This window comes from Sinohyriopsis cumingii, chromosome 7 (assembly GCF_028554795.1).
Source record: "Sinohyriopsis cumingii isolate HCF-2022 chromosome 7, ASM2855479v2, whole genome shotgun sequence".
Classification (NCBI taxonomy): domain Eukaryota; kingdom Metazoa; phylum Mollusca; class Bivalvia; order Unionida; family Unionidae; genus Sinohyriopsis; species Sinohyriopsis cumingii.
Window position 1 is genome coordinate 80389405 of NC_142967.1, and position 18007 is coordinate 80407411.

Sequence of the window (18007 nt, forward strand, 5' to 3'; positions counted from 1 at the left end):
GTGAAGAAAAGTACAATGGAAACAACAAACAGCAAAAATAGTGTTTGTTTGTTCACTTTATGACTCCTCTTTAATAGCTGCATAACAAATTTAAATCAGGGGAGGAGGGACGAATGACCGAGTGGCCATTATGGATCACTGCCATCTCACCTCTGTGTGGGTTCAAGTCTCATGCTTGGCCAATTTGGGTATGTGAGAAAGCTTGCCAGCAGCTTCTCGTGGGTTGGTGGTTCTTTCTGGGATTTTCCCGGGTTCTTCCTCCACCATTTATACTGGCCACCGTGTATAGTATGCTGAAAAATGGCATTAAACCATATAACAACAACAACAAATTCAAATGAAAGTGTAATTTTGTGTATTTCATTTACAATTTCTAGAAAAATTAAACTTTCTGACAGACAAGAAATTAACAGAACAAGAAACATTTCCATTTGCACTCCATATATTTGATAAACTGCAATGATTAAAGATCACTAAGTGAGCACGGAAGATAAGCATGCCATATGCTTATGATTTTTTTCAGATGAAAGTTGAGCAAAAATTATGTAGTTCTGTGTTCAGGTGTTCAACACTAAGTCCAGTTAAAAAAATGATGCCATTTTGCATTCAGGTGTTCATCATTCAGTCCAGCTCAAAAATGATCCTGTTTGTGTTAAGGTGTTCATCACTCAGTCCAGTTCAGAGACTTCTTTCAGGAGATCTAGATTTTTTGGTTGCTATAGTTGCACTGATAAGAATCTCTGATCCCTAAGGTTTTTCATTTTTTTTCCTCAATAACATCCAATTTATAAAGCCTGGAAGTTAACTTTACAATAATTGATCTGTTGGCATCCTTACAAAACAGTGCCAAGTCTCTTAGCTATGTCCCTATGTCATAGATCAAGACTGCACCCAAGGTTTATCTCTAAAAATCCAAGATAGCTTTGTCAATTAACTGCTTAATGCTTTCTTTCCTGTTTTTCTCATCAGCAATACAGATGACTACACTGTATGATCTAACTTTGTGGGAAGAAAACTTGTATTATTCTCCTCAAAGCTCAAATCTACTTATACACATATACGTATGTAAATTAATGTTTATGTGTATTGGATTACACCTTTAGGTTGATGTATGTAAACTTATGTTTATGTGTATTGGATTACACCTTTAGGTTGACGTATGTACACTAATGTTTATGTGTATTGGATTACATCTTTAGGTTGATGTATGTAAACTAATGTTTACGTGTATTGGATTACACCTTTAGGCTGACGTATGTAAACTAATGTTTATGTGTATTGGATGACACCTTTAGGTTGACCTTGCCCTTTAATAGTTACGTACTTTAACATTGATTTTGCCGTATGTACTTCTCAAGGCATGTAAATAAGGACTTTCTAAAGGAACATGGATGCAGGAAGAAAATGAATAATTGCCATTTAAAAGTATGCAGAATCAAATGCTATAAAATAAAACCTATTATAGAAATAATCATTGTTAAACGCATACATGACCTATATGACTTTTACCTTTGTATACCCTATTTTGTTCTCCATTTTAATGTCCGGTCTCCTCAGTCACTATCACAGGATGTTTCAAGCAATATAAGACTGATACAGCAAGTGAGGAAAGTGATGGCGCAATAGGAGAAAAGAAAGATCAAGGCATTCAAAATATGTTTAATGTATTTACTGGAAATTAAAGTTGTTTGGATTACTATAATACCAAATTTATTTCCGATGCAATGTTGGCTTCTTTCTTTTCCCTAATGTGTATTTTATGATGCTTTTTCAGGTTTCCTTGTATCGCACATCTGTAGTCACAGAGTTTACACTTGTATGGTTTCTCTCCACTGTGTGTCCTTAAATGGTCCTGCAACTTTCTGTTCTCGTAAAATCCTTTTCCACATATTTCACAAAATGTACTAAACTCCTTGTTGTGTCTTTTCATGTGTGAAAAAAGATAACTTTTGTTTTTGAAGCCTTTTCCACACATATCACATTTGAAGCATACATCTTCCCTGTGAGTGTTCATATGTAAATTATGAACATATTTGGTCTTAAATGATTTATTGCAAATGTTGCATACAAATGGTCGTGCTGTTGTGTGCATATATTTTGTATGGTAACGAAGATTGGCCTCTCTCTTAAAACTAACCCCACATGAGTCACATTGGTAAATTCGGGTTTGCTCCGTATGCATGATCTTCTTATGCTGTTTCAAATTTGATGAGACTGTGAATTGAGCCCCACATATCTCACAAATAAATGGCCTCTCTCCAGAATGATTTCTCTTATGCATTTTTAACTTTGAAAACTCATTATAACTTTTGTTGCAGAGGTCACACTTAAACTGGCGTTCATTCCTATGATATCGGAGGTGTGCTTTGAATTTGGAATAAGTACTACTTGTGTATATTTTCTTGCAATATGAGCATTCAAATGTACACTTCCCATCAATTTTGTGGCTCTTGAAGTGATTTAAATACGAAAACGTTACATTACATTCAGAACAGTAAAATTTCCCTCTTTTGCCTGACATATGATTATTTGACTGCTTCGTAGTTTCTTTGAAGTTCTTGTGATTCAACATCTCCCTGGTACTTATCGTTTCTGTATCAATTCTGTTTCCAATATTTCTTGTCATTAAATCTTTGGATTGACATTTTGATTTTTTCTTCCTAATATTTTGACCGATTTGTTCCTGATAGTTTTTATCAGTTCTTACTGAAATTTTACTTCCATGACCTTTTTTTACTCTTTTGGAACTTTTAAATTTAAGCAGTGCATTATGATCTGAATTGCTATGGACCAAGTCCTTTTCAATGTCACAAGTTGAACTAGCACCAAAAGCTTGTTTTTCTGAATTTTTACTACAACCATCCAAAATTTTGTCCTGTGTCTCTTCTGTTATTTCACCCAACCTCCTACCTGCAGTGCTAAATGAAACATCCCCATACAGATCTATGGTTCTCTGTGAATTATCTCCCTTGCATTTATCATCACCTGTGAAACAAGGGACATTAATGTCGTTTACTTGACCTTGTGAACCTTGACAATTTCTGTGGGTCAAATCCGATACAGTCTCCTCTGGACCATGAACTTCTTCCCCATAATTGTCTGTCTGAAAGTCCTGAATCTCATGCCTTTCTGGATCATTCTTCTGGTATGCAGTTTCTGAATGATCCGGGGTGCATGACTTTTCACTGAGACAATGTAAATCTGCATTATCTTTTCCAACAGTGTTGGCAAAATATCCATTTTCTCTTGACTGAAGAATACTATCCACATTGTTACTCAATAGGACCTCAATGGAAGACCTATAACTGCTGAAAATGTCCGTTGATATGTCCTGATGCACAGGTGATGTGGTAGAAAAGGAGTTTATCTGAGATGTACTTTCCAGATTCAGGCTCTCCGTAGGTACAGTACTTGTGTTTGTGACTCTGCTGGAGGACTCGTATACGTGTGAGTATACACTTTGTGAAACATCAGCCTTGTACTGACCAACATCATAAAGACCTGATGTTGATCGTTGTCTTTCCAATATGATACCTGTCAATAAGGATGAACAAAATGAAAATATGTACTATTTATCTCCTGATAAAAAATAATGCAATGTGAGAAATTAAAAAACTATTATCAATTATTATTTAATGATCATTTTCCTTACAACATTTTTTTTAACCATGCAATATTAACGTAATTGTCATTAAACTGCCGTCCTGTTCATAGCCCATTTCAAATTTAAGAGTGCCTTTGTAAAGTAAATGAAGATGACTAAGTGGATAGTGTGCTAGATTCCAGACCACAAGGGTGTGGGTTCAAATCCTCCAACTGGAAAAGCATTAATCAACTACTATGGTGTGTTTTGGGGCAAAGCACTTTTACTTAATTACCATGGTACTAAATAATCTACTTGTGTTGCTGTGCCATAAAATCAAACATGTATAAAGTAAAATTCAAAACTCCAAACAATCTGGAGGCATCAGCTTTACAGAATTTCATGAAAAATACAGCTATTAAAGCAAAAGAAACTAGTGTTATTATGTATGTATGTACGTACGTATGTATGTATGTATGTATGTATGTATGTATGTATGTATGCATGTATGTATGTATGCATGTGTATGTATGCATGTGTATGTATATATGTGTGTATGTATGTATGCATGTATGTATGTATGTATGTATGCATGCATGCATGCATGTCTGTCTGTCTGTATGTATGCATGTGTATGTATGTATGTACTTGAGAATACCAAGTTTAAATAAGAAATAAATCAGATACAGCATTATCACAGTCTGAAATGAATTGTTCATCAATGACCTCTCAAGTCTAGCTCATTAAGATCATTTTCTTTTTACAAACTAGTTTTTATTGAAAGCTGTGTTAATGATATATTAGACTGGTACCAAAACTGACATCAAAACAACACACACACACAAACACACATATGTGTGCGTATGTGTGTGTGTATGTGTGTGAAAATTTAATACTAGGCCAGGACCTGCATGTTCAACCCATAATCAAAGCACTGCTGTAAAATGTGTTACCCAGACCTTTACCCCTTAGTCAAAAGGTTGAGCAGCCATGTCACAGGATGAATATCTTGGCTTCATAAGCCAATGTCTGAACAACATGCATCAATGGCTTTAAGAAACATACTCAAAAGAAAAGATCTAAACCAAAACCTTCAGGCAAATTTTCTGTGACCTTGACCCCAAGAGTGCATAATGCAGAATGATTCATCTTAGAAACTTGATGTCAAGCATGAAGAAATTTTGTCATGGGAATTAGGAAGCAAAAGCAAATGAAAAGCTTTAACAAAACCTAAACATAAATTTCTATGACTATGACCTTGAGTCTAAGGCCACAGAATGATTTGTCTTAGAAACCTGATGTCAAGCATGAAGAAATTTTGTCATGGGAATTAGGAAGCAAAAGCAAATGAAAAACTTTAACAAAGCCTAAACATAAATTTCTATGACTATGACCTTGAGTCTAAGGCCATAAAATGAATCATCTTAACTTCATAAAGATCAATGCCAAGTAAAAGTGACAGGAAAAATATCATATGTTTATAAAATAGTTCTAAATGATTTTAACCAAACAAAAATCCCTCAGGAATAATGGGAATGAGAATGAGAACACAATAATATTTGCAGTTTGTGACACTTCACATTTCACTGCCTGATTCATCTAAAGTGTCTCTTCTGACAATGAATTTTGTTTTATTCCATGTCTATGCTGGAATATGCAAAGCCATCCATGGCTTGCCATGAAATTTGAGCCAGTATCCATTCTTTTTACCATTTTTGTACCAGGTCCTTGAGAAATGCTCCAGAGAGAAAAAAACCTTGTTCACATTGCTATGGTTTACACATCATCTAATTCCATATTGTTTGTATATATATATATATATATATATATATATATATATATATATATATATATATATATATATATATATATATATATATACACACACACACACATACATACATACATACATTATAAAACTTGTTTTGAGAGACCACTGCTATGAGAGACCACCTGCTTTGAGAGACCAGAATCTCCATGAACAGATTTATTGATAATACAGTGTTACAATCTATTATGAGAGACCACCTGTCTTGAGAGACCATTATTTTTTGGCAGAAGAGGTGGTCTTTCAAGATAGGTTCTACTATATATATATATTTTTGGAAACCATGTTCAATTAAACTGGATTGATTCTGAGACATGATAGTGACCACAAGAGCTTCTGCAGGATGGATTGGCATTCCTTTGAACTATTTTATTATACCTCACTTACTTGATTTGATACAAAAGACATAATTAACATGATAAAACAACAAATATCTCTTTTAATTAAGTGTTATAATGTAACTGACACTTCTCCAAATCAAAATACATCTGATACTTAGGTTCTGGGTATTGATGTGATGATGACTGACTCATTCCATGTCTTAATATAAGAAAACATGCCACGATTATCCTACTTACACTGAAACAGAATTAAATGATAAAACATGAATTTAACCTAACAAGACAATAAAATTGGTGTTTATTTCTTTTAATGTTGCCACCTGTTAGCATTTAATAGAATTTTTCACTAATCGCTATTTCACCATATATTATTCACAGTGTTTTGAGAAATTATTTCTGCATAAAATCTAACAAAATATGTGATTGCTTATTAAAACTTGCAAATTTCATGATGTTGATTCTAACATTTCATGCACTAACAACCTTTTTCAGTTATAAAATGAGCAATATAAGAAGATTTCATTTACCAATTCGGATCACAATTTTCTTCACATTCAACATACAGACCTTTCTATTTTTGTTTCCATGAGTACATGATCAGAAAGTTAATAAAATATAATCCCTGGGCAATGCTGATTAAGTCTTCTTCCCAGTTATTCCCATTTTAGTGGACCAGATCAAGTCTGGTCATTAAATTTCAGACATGATCAGTTGCTTTGAAAATTAATCAAATCACTGAAAGATCATAAGAGCTGCTTTTGGATAAAAAATAAAACAAAATGATGAGACATTATATTTGTGAATGTGAAATGCTGAATAGTTTTAACACATGCTCCAGATATCACAAACATCAGTCAGTTATGGTCTTTCATATAAAGTGCACATAACACCTTAAACCAGAGAATGATGCAGTTTTAGCTGACCTGACAAGAGAACACTTTAAAGTATTTTAAAATGCCCCTCACCCCTTGAATTACTGCCTTACTAACATCTTTGTGCAATGAGTGGGAAAGAGGAGACGGTGACTTAGATACCCATTTGTAGGACTGAAGGTCAAAGGACAGAAAGTCACAATTCTGATTTTTACAGTTATGAAACAGATGTAGGATAAAAAGTCAGGGAGTAAAGTGTCACAATTATTTTTATTGGAATTATGAAAATGAGGTCAACAAGTTGAAATATGACACGTAATTTTTGAAGTCTTCTTACCGCACAAATTAGGACCATGATTTATTGGTCCTAATAAATTTAGTACTCATACAATAATACATTTTTACCTGCCAAATTCTTGTCCAAAACCGCCACTTTCTGCGTACAATATAATTTGATAACGAGAGACAAGATATTTGCTTCTATCATGCATATCCTATAACCTTGTTTACTCAGTAATTAAAGAAACAAACCATGCCACCAATTTAAAAATTCTTATCAACATCACCCTTTCCTGTACAACACACCTTCTCTAAGAAACAAACCAAAACTACTGATTGCTAAATTATTGTCAAAACCATTGCATTGTGTCATACTTGATTATTTAATTGTTATTTCAGTGAGTAATATTTGTATCAATTAGAATATTGAGTGCATAACAGTACATATGTGTAATTATGATCAATGAGGAAAAAGTGAATGGAAGAAAGAATAAGCACATAAAAATAAATTGTTTATAGTTCAGATATTACATGTAGACAAATCTAGTAAACACATGTAATAAAGCAATGTTATATTTTATTGATTTATCCATCACAGTTTATGATATTTGTTTGGAGATATCTATTGGATATTTGTTTGGAGATGTCTATTAACAGTATCACATCATAAATATTTAAATTAATTTATTCCTTTTAGATGCACACAGCAAAACATAAAACCCTCTATACCAGTAAATTATTATTATTATTAGAGAACTGCCAGAGAGGTGGTCTCTCAATAGAGGACAAAGAGTAAAATTGATTAATGTATACAATACAAATCTGCTTTTAAATGACACTCAGATTGTATTGGTTGTGTTAGAGATGAATTATTAAGTAATTTGAAATACGTGTAAGGTTAACAGACCTGTTATCATAACTAGTCAAAAGTACAAAGTTTGCACGTTCGGTAACCAGGCTTCGTCAGCACCTTAATGACCGACGATATTGCTGACATCTATCAGTTAGGAGGAAATAACTATAAAAGCACTGTCTACATGCAAGTTCTATTATTCACTTTCTTGGGATCCATGCAAGACATTACATTCTAAGTTTGCAAGTTATCACGACACAAGTTATCCTGGGAAAGGAGTATATACACCACTCCCTCGATAACGCGCGCCCAGATAACTCGCGATCCCGCTTATAATGCGGTGTCCGTCTTGGCTCCCGATTTTTTCCAAACAAAATGTATTTAAAATATCTTTAAAATATGCTGAACATGAAAAAGATTACGATAAGAATTGATAAATTAAACCTTGATACATTGCTCGTTTTATCATCGAAAATGGTGGTTAATGCCCGTAAAAATATAATCCATATTTTGCAATTTGCAAGTTCTAGAGAAGAATTAATTTCAGAGATCTCGAAAACGCTTAATTACGCGTATTTGGATGCCAATTTTTGATCTGGGATGCAGAAAATCACTGAGGCAGGAGTCCTCCGTACGCATGTAATAGGTGCGCGGGAAAATTCAAAGATTTGCCGGTCCTGTTTCAGCCACCTGCTTTGTGGGAAAATGTGTTGATCAGTTTGCTGTGCTGATATTTACAATGACAGAATTCAGTGACTGAAAGACTCTTTGATGTACTGTTGCTATTTCATAAGAGTACATTAAAAAAAAAAAAGAACATGATGCAACAGCTAGGCGGCTAGTTCAAAGGCTTTGACTTGGCGGCCAAGTGAGAAAATATACTGATATTTAGTGATTGAATTCAGAGGCAGAAAGACCCAGTTTTAAAATCCTAGCGAGACCTCTGTTTAAAGATATCATATATTATGTAAGTTTTAGGATAAATAGTTGTCATTATACTGTAAATAAACAGTCTGGTGAAATAGCGATCAATGAAAACTTCTGGTAAATGTTAACAGGTGGCAACAGAGAATGAAATAAACACCAATTAAATGACTTCCTGTGTGAAAGTCACGTTCTAATCCTTTAATTCCGTTTCAGTGTAAACATTATAATCACAACATAGTCTGTTCATTGAAAACATGAAAAGAGTCAATCGACCGTCACATCGAAACCCGTGAGTACTTCTGTGAGAACCTAATTACATGTACATGCCAGCTTTGTTTTGATCAACAACTTGGGGAAGTGTTTGTTGCATTAAAAAAACTAAATCGATTACAAGAGACCTCGGGTGCTGGATTAAGGGTCTTGGAGCTGCCTTTGACGTAAAGCAAAACAGTAACAGAGACAACGACGACGATAGTGACTTCAAATGTTTCAGTGAAACTGATGTCATTAATGCCGAGGCTGTTTGGGAGAAATTAGTACAGACTCATGGTCCTGAGATGGGCGTTTCTCTTGATGGAGGAGTGGATTTGTGCTGACAATGATTGCCCTACAGCCGAATACATGTCAGATGAAACTATAATTATTTCTATAGCGAACAAATTTGCAGCAGAAGACGATTCTAACTGGAGTAACACAAGTGTTGAAAGTGATGCAGACACAGATGTTGCACCCCCACCCCTCTGTACAGGAAGCAAATATTTTGATATTGCCATAAGGTGGCTGGAGACCCAAAATGTTGACTACGTAAAGCTCATGCAGTTGAGAAATCTGAGGGATTTTGCTCGGCGGCAGAGAAACCAAGGAGTAACACACACAAAAAAAATTAACTGATTTTTTCAAAAAGTGAATTGATATTTGTCAAGCGTGGCACAAACGGCAAGTATTAACTTGTTCTAATTTACGTTGTTTTAAATTTGTAGACCAATTAAATATGTCAGTACTGATTAACTCTTGTTTCTTTTTGTTTTCCATTTTACTTCTATTGCATTCAAATCTATCTATCTATCGTTCGATCGACACTGTTTCTCGAAAAGAGTCGATCTTTTGTGTATAAAAAACTTCTAATTTGGCTCAAACAATAAAACTAGAATGTATACAATTCAACATAAAACTTAGTGACGTAGTACACAATGTGTGAAGTGGTACACATGTTCAGCGAACGGAAACCACGTGGAATAATGTTTTCGATGATCGCCTCAATATACTGTAATTTATCCTGAAATTTTTAACGTTGTCCTATGAGAAAATAATAAAGTACACCGTTATGAAGAGATATTTATTAACAGTTAATCTCAGAACGATTATAAAGTGAGTATTCAACAGTATAATCTGCCTACCCCCCCCTTATTTTTCCGTTATGTCGTCAATCACTTTATTGGTTTTGGGCTTATTTTATAGGTCCCTCGAGAACTCGCCCCTCGCTTATAGTGCGGTCGATGTTTCTGGACCCCAATGTGCGCGAGTTATCGAGAGAGTGGTGTACTAGGTGTATCACAGACCTGCCAACCCTGACGAGTCCGTCTCAGTTAGGCAGTTGATTCTTTTCCGTAAGATTGACCAGTTTTCAGTAAGGTGTAATAAAATATCAATAAATGCTACTGTAAAGCTGGAAAACGTAATCGAATATTCAATGCATCGATGATAAACATTATGATCAACTGAAAAGTGTGTAAAGTACACAGACTTTATTTACCACTAGTACAGCTGCACACTATAGTTGCAAACCATATGCAGCTCAATGGTTTGTTGCTATCTCTCATCTTGACATAATTCTTTGAAATTTGTTTCTGTTTCACATGACGACAGCAATCATAGCTACCGCCATGAGACATACTCAAATTGGAATGTGATGTCCAATAAATGTAACTGTATCCTTTCCAGCTTTTATTCACAAGAATCTGAATTCTCCTTTTTATTCTTCTGGGTTGATTATTAACCTTTCCTAGAAACTTATTTTCCCATTAGCCTTAAAGATGCATCATTTTCTGGACGCCTCTTTTAAAAACTTCTATAATCAGCAGTTTGATCATGCAGATGCCTCGCATGAACAAATAGGTGCAGTTTAAAGCATCTGGGGAGCTGCTGTAAAGTTAGTCTGGTTCCCAGACTGATTTCACTAATTCTAAGATGAAACCTGAATCCAAATAAAACACAGATGAACCAATTATCCGGAATTTTCGGTAACAATAATTTTTCCGTAGTTTTTGCTAGTATGCAGTAAGTCCGTATTTTAAGGGTTATTTTTGTAAGACTTACAGCAAAATTGTAAGAGTTGGCAGGTCTGGTATCACCTAGAGTGATAAAAATGGGTGTGTGGCTTTTTTCTGACGAGTAAAACACATTCATCACAAAAATATGCTTATACTAGAATCATCAAACTATACTATTTTTCACAACAAAAGAAGGCACTGTGACCTACCTTTCATATTTTACTGAATCATTTTTAGCATTTAGCTTATAACCAAATAGGTTTTCAGCACCCTGCATACATACTTTTGTAATTTAATAAATTTCATGAGGGATATAACTATGAGTACTATACCCTCACCCAAGTAAGTCACTGTGATCCATATCTAACGCTTCTCTAACTTGGGTTCAATCTCATGCCATGTTCATGCCTGACTCATCAAACTAAGTGATTGTATATATCTCTATTAGTACCACACACTTACAACAAAAGATGGTCCTTACCTAGAATCATGAAACTTGCTGACTGGACATTTTTCATTTCAGGTGAAAGGGATGAGTAAGCATGTCAAAAAATGCAAATAAAAAACCTGACCCAAAACCTTAACTGCTGTCTCACTTTCCACTAATGCAGACTTTACATTAAAACAAAATCCTGGACATGTACATATAATATATTATGTCTCAAATAAAATAAATATAAAATAAGTCTATTTAAAGTGGTAATAAAAACAAATAATTGAGAATTTTATCAATTCTAAAATCAATTCTCAAAAAACTTGATTTGGGCATTAAAGGCTATGGTATCTTCCAGCATTAACAAGCGTAATAAACTGACACAAAATGTTTGTCATTTTAAACAAACCTTTCCTATTGTACAGCCAGCCATGATGCAAAAATAACTCTCTGATTGCATTCTCCTGCTCCAAGCTTACATACAGCATCAATAAATAAACTTCCATCTTAAACTCCAAACTGTAAAACAATTAAAATTAGAATTAGTTTTCATCAAAATAATGAAGTTTTAAATAATAAAAAGGTTACTGAACAATACTGGTGGATATTTCAATTTTACATTGATTTTTATGAAAATTCTTATAAATAACTGAGGAAAGATACATGCATAATAATAAGGATTGACAGAATCACAATGCAGCATTATGTGTGTGTGTGTGTGGATTTTTAACATAGTTTTACCAATTTTTCAGTCATATCACTATGACGTCTTCAGTGTGGCAGCTTATTGTAACATCTAGCACTGAGGCATCATGCCACAGACATGTAGCATCATGTCCCACCCTGTCACATTATCCTGACACCAGACCAAAAAGTCCAAACAATAACCTCTTCATGCTGAGCACCAAGCAAGGCAACTGTTAGTACCATATTTTGTAAGTCTTTGGTATGACTTGGCCTGGATTTGAACCCCTGACCTTCCACATTAAAGTAACCAGATAAACTACAGAAGAATTACTTCTCTTTCCAATCAAAGGTTGTTGAGTAAGAGACATTCAAGTATTGGCCTTCCAAAAAGCCAGAAGGCTCAAAAATATTCAATTCAATATTTGGTTTAGAAATAAAGAAACTTTTTACTTAACAAAACAAAAAAGTGGCACGGGGCAGCAGATGTGCAAATATGGGATAGGTAATCCCTAAAAGAACTGTATTCTTACGTTCAACAATCATTATATGAGCGGAGAGGATTTTTAAGGGTACTTAATACAATCCTTGTATCATGAAATATTATTAAACAATGTGGATAGAAGTACAAAGAGAACTTTTGCAAAACTGGGGTTCCTGCTACAAATTTAAAAAAAGTTTCCAGACCTTTTCCATACCGAAAAATGAAAATTTCTAGACCTCCCAATAAGCTCTGAATCTGTTGTATACAAAAGCTTCTCCAAAACACAAAAGAACAGTCACATTACCAGTTTCCAGTTAAGCCAGTTGTAATAATGAAAAACTTTTTATGACTTTTTCCAAGACCTTAAAGTCATTTGTCAATGTTTCCAGGCATTTTTAAGACCTGGGAAAGCAATTTTCAAATATTTGACTTTTTCCATAATTCCAAACCCATGTGGGAACATGCAAAATACATGTGGCTTAAAATCAGTCACAGAGTTTTTGGACAAGAAAGTGCTGGTGCAATTTAGTGCCTTTACATGTCTTCAGAATATTCCTCCAATCGACACAAATCTTACATGCATGAAAATTTGCAATTAAAATTATTGCTGAAATATCCCATTCAAAATCTTGTTAAATTTTAATCACAACAAATGCTACACAAAACATTATGAAATTTCATAGTACCGATTAGCATCACATAGCATATAAACCATACTGGTGTTGATAAAAATAACGCAAGTAACATTTTCATTCTGCACTAGTCTCCAGATGACATGTTCTCAGCAAACTGAAGCTGATGTAAGAAATAACCTGCATGTCATGCCAACATTGACATGTGAATCTGATACCTTGGACAACATCAAAATAGCTTCCAAAACTAATATACTGATGCCTTGACGTCCAAACCACACTCACACTGGAACAAAGGTAAGTCCACTTTTTCTGCCTCTACTGCCCTCCTCCTAGTAGAAAAAACAAACTGACTGAATCTCTTTTTTGGGAGCAGTTTCCGAATCTCATGGAGTATGAAATTCAATAGGTGGCAACCTGATTATTCTTGGAGATTTCAACTTTCACTTTGACTGCTCCAGAAACCCAAAGACATCAAGACTCCTAGATTCCATTAATGTTTTCAACCTCAAACAGTCAGTTAACCAACCCACCCATAAACATGGTCACATTTTAGACTGGATTCTTCATAGACCTGATGATAACATTCTACGGTCCTCCCTGGTATCCCATGAACTTGCATCAGATCACCTCAACATTATATGCCATCTTGACGTATCAGTTCATAACCCTCCACATTTATCTGCTACTAAGATAAACCTCTGTATGATAAATAGAAACAAACTAATGCATGACGTCCAAGCAAACCTAACAACGTGTTTACCTCCTACAGCAGAAGAATTTGATAACTGCCTGTGTTCATTGCTTGACAAACATGCCTCAGCCACCAAGCACAGAGTATCAATTCAAAAGTGTTCTTTGCGGTATAGCAGTGTTTGGGACCAGCTTTGCACTGCTAAAAGAGACCACTGTAAAGCTGAGAGGATTTGGCTTTCCACCAGACTTACTACTCATAAGTAAATCTATGAAGCCGCTAATAAGAAAGTCACAAACATAGTCCATGCAGCGAAATCAGCCCACTACAGTACTAAGATCATGGAAAGTTCCAGCTGCAAAGAGCTCTTCGAGATTACTAACAAGCTAATGTAAAGGAACAAATGTATACCACTTCCAACTACCTTCTCTCCAGCAGACCTTCTGGACCTGTTTGCAAATTTCTTCCGTGACAAAGTACAAAGCATTAGAGATAAGCTTGACAACACAATTTCAACTGACTCGTTGTCACCATACAGTTGCTATACAAAATTTCAGCAGCAACCATTAGCAGAATAGAACCTGTCTCTATGGATTTAGTACATACCATCATGAAGAAGAGTGCATCAAAGTCATGTGAACTTGATCCAATTCCAATATCACTGCTGCTTGAGTGCTTAGATCCAGTATTGCCTTCACTAACTGATGTTATTAATACCTCTCTCCCATCCGGGGAATTCCCATCATTTTTCAAAACTGCCATTGTAAAGCCTCTGCTGAAGAAAAAAACACTAGACCATAATGATTTAAAGACCACCACCCAGTTTCTAATCTCCCATTCATATCAAAAATCTTAGAAAAGGTTGTTCTATCCCAGCTTGTATCTCATCTAAATTCAAACAGTCTTTTAAGCAATGTACAATCTGCATATTGCCCTTGCCACAGTACTGGAACTACTCTTCTAAAAGTAGTTAATGACATTCCCTCTGCATTGGATAGCGGAAAGATTACAGTCCTCACCCTCCTTGATTTGTCTGCAGCATTTGACACAATAGACCATGATATATTACTTCACCATCTCCAGTATGTATTTGGCGTTCATGAAACAGCCTTACTGTGGTTCAAGTCCTACTTGGTCAACAGGACACAAATTGTATCTGCAAATGGAATACACTCCAGCCCAGTTGATCTATGTTGTGGTGTTCCACAGGGGTCTGTTCTTGGACCTGTTCTCTTCATTTTGTACACTCAGTCGCTCTCAAGTGTCATAGATCATCATCCAGTGTCTCACCAACTGTACACTGATGACACCCAAATATACAAATCTAGCCACCCAACTGAAGTTGATGCTACCATCCAAGGTGTAGAGAGGTTCATTTCTGATGTGAAATCATGGATGACATGTAATAAGCTGCAGATGAACAATGATAAAACTGAGGCCATTCTGATCACAACAAAAAGACCTTCTCATTCATATCCTTTACCTCAAACAATAAATATCAGCAACACCAACATTAAATTCACACAGTCAGTACAAAACCTAGGTGTTACTCTGGACAGTACTCTCACATTGCACCAACATGTCATGAACATATGCAAGGCTGCATATCTTGAGCTGAGACGCATCAGCTCCATTCGCAATATCTTTCAGTTGATGTCACTAAAACACTTGTGTGTTCATTAGTACTTTCAAGACTGGACTATTGTAACTCAATTCTGTCTGGTTCATCTCAATATCTACTCCAGAAACTTCAAAACACAGCTGCTTGGGTCACCCTTAGTGAAACATGATCAGAGCACACGTCCCCCCTGCTCTGTATCCTAAACTAGCTATCCATTCAATCCAGAATCAAACACAAAATTTGTTCTCTGTGCTACATTTCACTAATGGACTCCAGTCCAACATACCTATCCAACCTCACCCATGTGTACACCCCAGCAAGATACTTATGCTCCTCTTCTGACAATTGTATACTCATTATTCCCACTATGAAAATGAAGTCATATGGACAACATTCTTTTGCATACCAGGGCCCAGCAATGTTGAATGAATTGCCCACTGAACTTAGACACAAAGACACAGTGATCCCATTCAAGATTGCTCTTAAAACTCACCTATTTTGACTGCAAGATCAAACTTAAAGACCTAATAATGTTTCCTACCTTAAATATTTTCAGCATGTTTTTATGTTTTCTAATTTCATGGTGTTTGTTTTTTGTAGTCATATCATTATATATGTTTTTTATGTTATAGGTGTTGTCTAATGTTGTAAAGCACTTAGAGCTTCTAAATATTAGGCGCTATACAAAGTCCTCATTATTATTATTATTAATATTATTAATATTATTGATGTGAGCAATAAAATTATGACCCAAACTATTGTTCTGTTGCACAAAAAAGTAAAAAGGGTGGGATTTGCTTTTTTAGCACTTAAAAACACTGAATAACCTAATCATTCTCATACCTGAATAAAACATAATTAGATCAAGTACACTTTTTTAAAAATAGGACAAGCTACAACACTGCAAGATTGAAACCAATAATTACTTTCTAAAAGTGTACATTTTTTAGCATAAAACATATTTATAATAGAAAAATTAATCAAAATACAATATGGCAAATGTTCTAGGAAAAAAAGATGCAGCTGGTGACTTCTGCATTTGCTGTTCCTTAAAATTATGTCAGGATATTTAAATAATTTCCAAAGGTCAACAATATACAATGCTTTTTATATTTTTTTTATATAAAGCAAATACACATAAACACAACTGAAATATAAAGAATGATTCGGCATCTGGTAAACTACTCTGAATCACTCTGACATTTCAGTCCTCCTGCACTTACTATTTACTATTCAAATATAAGTCACTAATGTCTCCTAAACCCTTCCATGGTGAAAATGCATAACATATACATGCCAAGTAACAGTGACAAACTCCTACACAGGTACCCCTGAACATGGTATGAGCGTGAAAGTTATTAACTACCTTACTGCGATGAGGGACACAAAATGTGAGCTGTACATCTTCACAGAAATGACAGACATGTTGTGAATATGTTCTTTATATATATGTGTATACAGGTTAGTAGTGTTATTAAACCTGATGTGTCCATGATGTTAACTCTATCTACACCTTGGTGGATCGATCAGATATTTCTGTGTTTTGGCAAGCCACCAGATCCAATCAAAATCAAGTCATTCAAATTTGATAACTGTTCCTACATGTTCAAGAGATGGGGAGCACACAACTGGAACGGTCTCATAAATAAGCAATTTTTCATTGTCAATCTATGTCATGGCTTCTCTCTAGTATGTAGTCATACTTTTGATGTTAAACTTACAAAGTATCCTTTTGAAGTCTGCTGTCTCCACTATTTTCTGCCTATTCACAGTGCACCATTGTTACACGCTATTTGGTCAGTGGCTTTACATACTAGGGGATGGAACTCGTGAAATCAATAGATGTCGCTAGGACAATCACTGAAACATATTGGAATCTTAGAATATGTATTCACCTTTAACTCTTAAATTACCACTCTTAAATTACCACTCGTAAGAATAAATTTGTGATCGCAATGATCTACTTTTCTTGCTAAAGCGGCGAGCGCATTCTACGGCATTCTTCGCGCAGATCTTAAAAAATTTCATGAACCGCTAAAGATAAAATACTTTAATTTGGAACAGTTTCATAAATGCCATCCACCGTAACAACCGTTTCATGCAATTTCACTCGCGTCCTCTCTTGATAGTTTCTAACAAACTACTGTGATTCATGTAATGTGCGATACCCTCATAAATAAAGACAGTAAACAGAGCTCCATGTACTCGAATATAGGTAACAAATATATAAATTAAATGACAGTCTCTATGGCTATTAAGTTTATAATCATTAGCTTTTTGCTAACAAAAATGATAATAATTTAAAGAAATATGTATAAAACAATGTTCCAACTATAATTTCGACTTTTTCAAAAACAAATTTCACAGTTTATTCTATCTTGAGCAGTTTTTTCACACTTTGCACCTTCAAAATTGAAGAGTGGTTTTTGCAACTAACATTGTTTCTGAGATTAGGACCGTGAACCGAATTAAGAGTACGGTCATACTAATACGTTACTTCACGAAC

General features: G+C 34.9%; 1 protein-coding gene across 3 annotated transcripts; it reads right to left on the bottom strand.

Annotated features, from left to right (window-relative positions):
- Window positions 1-1654: 1654 nt before the first annotated feature.
- Window positions 1655-17904, bottom strand: LOC149795608 (uncharacterized). Of its 3 annotated transcripts, none has more exons than XM_089965431.1 (4): window positions 17867-17904; window positions 17223-17361; window positions 11796-11905; window positions 1655-3534 (listed from the first exon to the last, which is right to left on the bottom strand). In XM_089965431.1, the coding sequence occupies exons 3-4, from the start codon at window positions 11890-11892 to the stop codon at window positions 1697-1699; spliced, it is 1935 nt and encodes a 644-aa protein (XP_089821557.1). In that variant the 5' UTR covers window positions 11893-11905; window positions 17223-17361; window positions 17867-17904; the 3' UTR covers window positions 1655-1696. The 3 variants fall into 3 exon arrangements, with proteins under 3 accessions (XP_089821557.1, XP_089821558.1, XP_089821556.1); XM_089965432.1 differs by having other exon boundaries at window positions 17834-17895; XM_089965430.1 differs by having other exon boundaries at window positions 17223-17898.
- Between the last annotated feature and the right edge of the window lie 103 nt (window positions 17905-18007).

Excerpts from the sequence above, each read along its gene's own strand:
- LOC149795608 (XM_089965431.1), bottom strand. The coding sequence starts at position 11,892 with ATGGAAGTTTATTTATTGATGCTGTATGTAAGCTTGGAGCAGGAGAAT. Across the intron at positions 3,535-11,795 it reads CTGGCTGTACAATAGGAAAG|GTATCATATTGGAAAGACAA; the intron begins GTTTGTTTAAAA and ends CCTTATTGACAG.